At 57.2% G+C, this 4,773-nt stretch overlaps 1 protein-coding gene across 1 annotated transcript in view; it reads left to right on the top strand.

Annotated features, from left to right (window-relative positions):
- GRIP2 (glutamate receptor interacting protein 2) overlaps positions 1 to 4,767 on the top strand; it is a 38,374-nt gene extending 33,607 nt beyond the window's left edge. The window contains exons 24-27 of the mRNA XM_010862522.1: positions 15 to 157; positions 1,326 to 1,469; positions 2,552 to 2,698; positions 3,661 to 4,767. Coding sequence (XP_010860824.1) covers positions 15 to 157; positions 1,326 to 1,469; positions 2,552 to 2,698; positions 3,661 to 3,819 — 593 coding nt within the window. The 3' untranslated portion in view covers positions 3,820 to 4,767. The remainder of the gene's footprint in view (positions 1 to 14; positions 158 to 1,325; positions 1,470 to 2,551; positions 2,699 to 3,660) is intronic.
- The last annotated feature ends 6 nt before the right edge of the window (positions 4,768 to 4,773 follow it).

Raw genomic sequence — 4,773 nt, forward strand, 5'->3', positions numbered from 1 at the left:
CCCGCCTGCCCGCCCGCCGGGAGTTGACGCTCTCTGGTTCCTACGTTGCAGCCCAGCCCCTGGCCCCAGCCGCGAGGAGGGCTTCTGGCGCACGTTCGGGGAAGCCCGCGAAGACCTGGAGTCGTGTGGTCAGTCAGAGCTGCTGAGGGAGCTGGAGGTACGGGCTTGGGCACCGCGGTGTGTGTGCCCGTGGGAGGCAGCACGGTGGTGGGGCTGTGCTCCCGTGTAATGTGTGCAAGTGCACACACCGGCGTCCTCCGGGGGAAGATGCTGCACACATGCACGGATGGACACGTGTGCGACTGGGCACGTGCAGCTGCAAGCATGTTTGGAGCATGTGTGTGCATCGTGTGAGCACGCTCAGGCATGCACAGTGCAGTGTATCGTCGCAACACGTGTCCGGGTGTGCACATGTCAATGCATAAGGGCAGTTGTGTGTGTGTGTGTGTGCAGTACAGTGGTCTGGCATGGTTGTACGCATGCCCTGGGAAGCTTCTGGATGTCAGCATCGGTAACAGCAGGAAATGCGGGGCCGGGAGGTGAGTGTGGCTGCAGTGAGCTCCACTTCCCCCATGATGGGGCAGGCTGCGTGGGGAGACCCGGGCTGGGGGTCCTACGGGTCACTCCTGGAGCGCCTTCCCGCTCCGAGATCAGTAATCTACACTCTCTTTATCTGTGCTTATGCCCTGTTTTTGCTCCTTGGATTTTGGATTGAGCTTTTTTTCTCTATTAGTCTTGCCAAGTACTTGGCTCATCAGAGAGTCAAGTTTTGTTCATTCTCTCTCACATTTCTTTGGTTTTTTGTTTACCCTTCTTCACATTTTGCTTCCATATTCCCTTCCTTCTACTTTACTTGTGTTTTAAGTCCTGATACTTTTCCTGGTTTCTCAACTCCTTAATATTCAATCTTTCTTGTTCCCTAACATTTAAAGATACGAATTTACCTGTACTTACAGCCCTTGCTTGACTGCATCCCATAAACTCTAAGTTGTGGTACTTTTATGGTGTATTCAATTCCTAATATTTAAAAAATTTCCATTGTGATTTTTGCTGAAGCCCTTTAATTACACTTCTAGGAGCGGGGTGTTTGATTTTGGAACTGCATATGTTGGGTTTTATTTTTTGATGCCAACTTTAAAACCCATTCACACTGGGTTGTGAAACTGCATTCGATTTGATACTAACTCTTGGGAGTTTTTGTAAGACTTCTTTCTTGGTGGCCAAGGACGTGATCAGCTTTAGTAACCGTTTTGGATACGCTTGCAAAAGTTTGCTGACGGCAGACAGAGCGGGAAGCGTCTGAGTGGAGGGCTGTGTCCCCTCAGGCGTCCATCATGACAGGCACCGTGCAGAGCGTGGCCCCGGAGGGCAGGCCCGGCCACCGGCCCTGGAGGAGGAGCCGGGAGCTGCGAGCCTCCCCCGAAGAGATGCAGGAGCTGCTGCTGCCAACGCCCGTGGAGATGCACAAGGTGGGCAGTGGGGCTCAGGGTGCGCGGGAGGCCGGGGCGCATGTCCCGATGCGGCCCCCACTGGGCCCCAGTCCTCTCCAGGCTTCGTTCTCCTCCACCAGTAAAACACAAGAGTAGGTGAAAGGGAGAGTTTTCCAAACTCCTGCCATTTGGGTGAAACATACACATATACATTCGTGCACTTGTGAGCGCACACACGCACACACACACACACGCACACACACACACACACACGCACACACACGCACACACACGCACGCACGCACACGCACGCACACGCACACACACGCACACACATGCACACACACACGCACACACACACACGTGATGCTTTTCTTTAAGTGGACTCACTTTTATCCCACTTAAGTGATTGTGCGTGTGAGTATATACAGTATATAAGCTTGTCGTATGTGTGTGTGTGTGTATGTATGGCAGTGCTGCTTTAGTCGCTCAGTCGAGTCCAACTCTCTATGACCCCATGGACTGTAGCCCGCCAGGCTCCTCTGTCCGTGGCATTCTCCAGGCAAGAGTACTGGAGTGGGTTGCCACTTCCTATTCCAGGGGATCTTCCCGACCCAGGGATCGCGTCTCCTGCATTGGCAGGCGGATTTCGTTACCGCTGCCGCCACCAGGGAAGCCCATGTGTGTGTACGCATACGTGTCGCTACCTTCAAGGAAAGGCCAGCGTTTTTGTCAACTGTAGGCTACAGTCTAGGAAAATAAGATACACAGGAGCAAAGAGACTTCTGGCCCCATAATAGTCTTCAGGAGATTCTGAGCTCTTTGGTGGGCAGGGCAATGGGAAGTGTCGGAGGCTGGTGAGCGCACATGGCCACCCTACGGAGACGTGGTTCTGGAATGGAAGCGGGAAGACTGAAAAGGAATGGAAAGGAGCTCTGTTCCCATGGCTTCCGTGGTGACCGAGTGCTGCAGACTGAGGGTCCCCAGAGGTCGGGGGGGCATCCAGGTGGGCTGGGGCTGAGTCCGAGAGGCATCCGATGCCAGCCCAAGGGACTTGGGCAACTGTGGGACGCTGGGGGAAGGTCAGGGCTCCAGAGGGCCCCTCCTCCTGCTGCTCCCAGGTGACGCTGCACAAGGACCCCGTGCGGAGTGACTTCGGTTTCAGCGTCTCAGACGGCCTCCTGGAGAAGGGCGTCTACGTGCACACCGTGCGGCCTGACGGGCCAGCCCAGCGTGGGGGTCTCCGGCCCTTTGACCGGCTTCTCCAGGTAATACCAGGGTGGGGATACTGTGATAGAGTGGTCTTCCCTAGCCCCAGGGTGGGGAGAAAGCCCAACGTCTACCCTGGCTGAGTGGCCTTCGGCAGGTGGCTTCCCGTCTCTGAGAGCCAGCTGCTTCATCTGCGAGAAGGGGCTGACTGCACAGTTATATCAGTGAGGTTAGGCTAAGTTATGCTGCAGTAACAACCCCACATCTCAGTGGTTTTAAGTATGTCTTTCCTAAAATATTTTTATTTTAGTTTTGGCTGTGCTAGCTCTTGGCTGTGCTCAGGCTTTCTCTGGTGGGGTGCGTGGGCTTCTCACTGCGGTGGCTCCTCTCTGCAGACCCCAGGCTCTAGGTGTGCTGGTGGCTTCCGTAGTTGGGGTGTGCAGGCTCTAGAGTGCTGGCTCAGTGGTTGTGCTACGCGGCTTAGTTGCCCTGCGGCATGTGGGATCTTCCTGGACCAGGGATTGAACCCAGGTCCCCTGCATCGGCGGGCAGATTCTTAACCACTGGACCAACGGAGAAGTCACCAAACCTCAATGATTTAATGCACATGAACATTTATCTATCACCTCTCCTATATGTCCACCGCGGGTCTTATTCCACCTGGGCTTGGGAGGGTCCACCCTCTAGGAAATGCCCCAGACTCCATGGCAGCTAAGTCGTGCAACCTCACAGCAAGGGAGCCTGGGCAATGTGAGTGGGCACACCCTTGCTCGTGCCCCCTGCTGGGCAGGAGGCTCAGCGTGTGGTCTGCTTGTGATGTTAACAGAGAGAAGGTGCAGATGTTGGAGAGTGAAGGATGCGTGGAAGGGCTAAGAGAGTTAAATGGGAGTGCCCGCCTCTGGGCCAGCGTTCAGACTGACACATGTCCGGGCCGGGCAGGGTCTGTGTGTTGGGAAGTCGTCACCCACTTGAGCCCAGGCTGAGTGGACGCCATCTGCCCCGTGGCTGTGCGTGTGTGCAGGTCAACCACGTCCGCACACGGGACCTTGACTGCTGCCTGACCGTGCCCCTCCTGGCTGACGCAGGCGATGTCGTGGAGCTGATCATCAGCCGCAACCCGCTGGCCCAGACCAGCCGGTCCCCGCGAGCACCCGGCCCCAGTGGCCCACGGATGCTCTGAAGTTGGCCCGTGATCTGGACATCCAGGAAGATCCTGGCTCCCACGCCTGCAGCTGGACTGGAGAAGTGGCCACTCGCTTGTCCGTCTGTCATCAGGCAGGCTCGGACCGGACTTTGTCCTCCAGATCTGTGGTGGCAGGGGTCTGGGCCTGTCCCAGTGACATCGAGGTCTTTCTCCAACTGGACCTCTGAGATGTGCCAGGGTGGGGCGGGGCACCCAATAGAGGTGAAGGCAGGTTGCTCAGCCAGGAGTTAAGGGGCTACTCCAGGTCCCTGCAGGGCCCCTGGGAAGAGCGTCCAAGTGGGCACAGCTCAGCGCCACGCAGGGAGCGATCGCCCAGCAGAGCTGTGGAGCCGAGTGACTGCAGGGCAGGAGTGAGCTCCCTGTCTCAGGAGGTGAGCAAGAGGAGCCGAGCCCAGCTGCGTGGTCGCAGGCAGGGATGTGCAGCTTCTCGGGGATGGTTAGTTTCCCCTCAGGGGAGCACCTAGGGTGAGGCTGGGGGCTACTTGATCTGGACGGCCTCCCGCCAGGAAAGATGGAAGGGGGCCAACCCCCTTCTCTCCAGAATCTGGGTCCAGGGCTCACTGGCACACCCTGCCATGCCTCACTCAGGAAACTTGGAGCCGGGGCGTCTCGAATCCCAGGCCCTCTGAGCAGTTCTTCCATTTCTGAGACTCTGGTCAAAGCCTCTGTGACTTGTGATCGCATTTCTGGGCCCGTTGGGTGAGCTTCACAAAGCGGGCTTCAGGCTGTCCATCTCTCCCTCTGCTTTCATCGGACGTGTGGCCATTGCCCGGTACGAGTGCACCCTTCTCAGCCCAGGCCCCTCAGGGCGGGAGGGAGTCGTTCTTGGACCGAAGAGCCAGGGGCATTCCCTTCCGCTGCTGTGACCGTGAAGATGGGGAACCGTGGAAACAGGATTCATGTGAGGGGATCCAGCTCCTCACCAGGCCG

Source organism: Bison bison, unplaced genomic scaffold, assembly GCF_000754665.1.
Source record: "Bison bison bison isolate TAMUID 2011002044 unplaced genomic scaffold, Bison_UMD1.0 scf7180017864482, whole genome shotgun sequence".
NCBI lineage: Eukaryota > Metazoa > Chordata > Mammalia > Artiodactyla > Bovidae > Bison > Bison bison.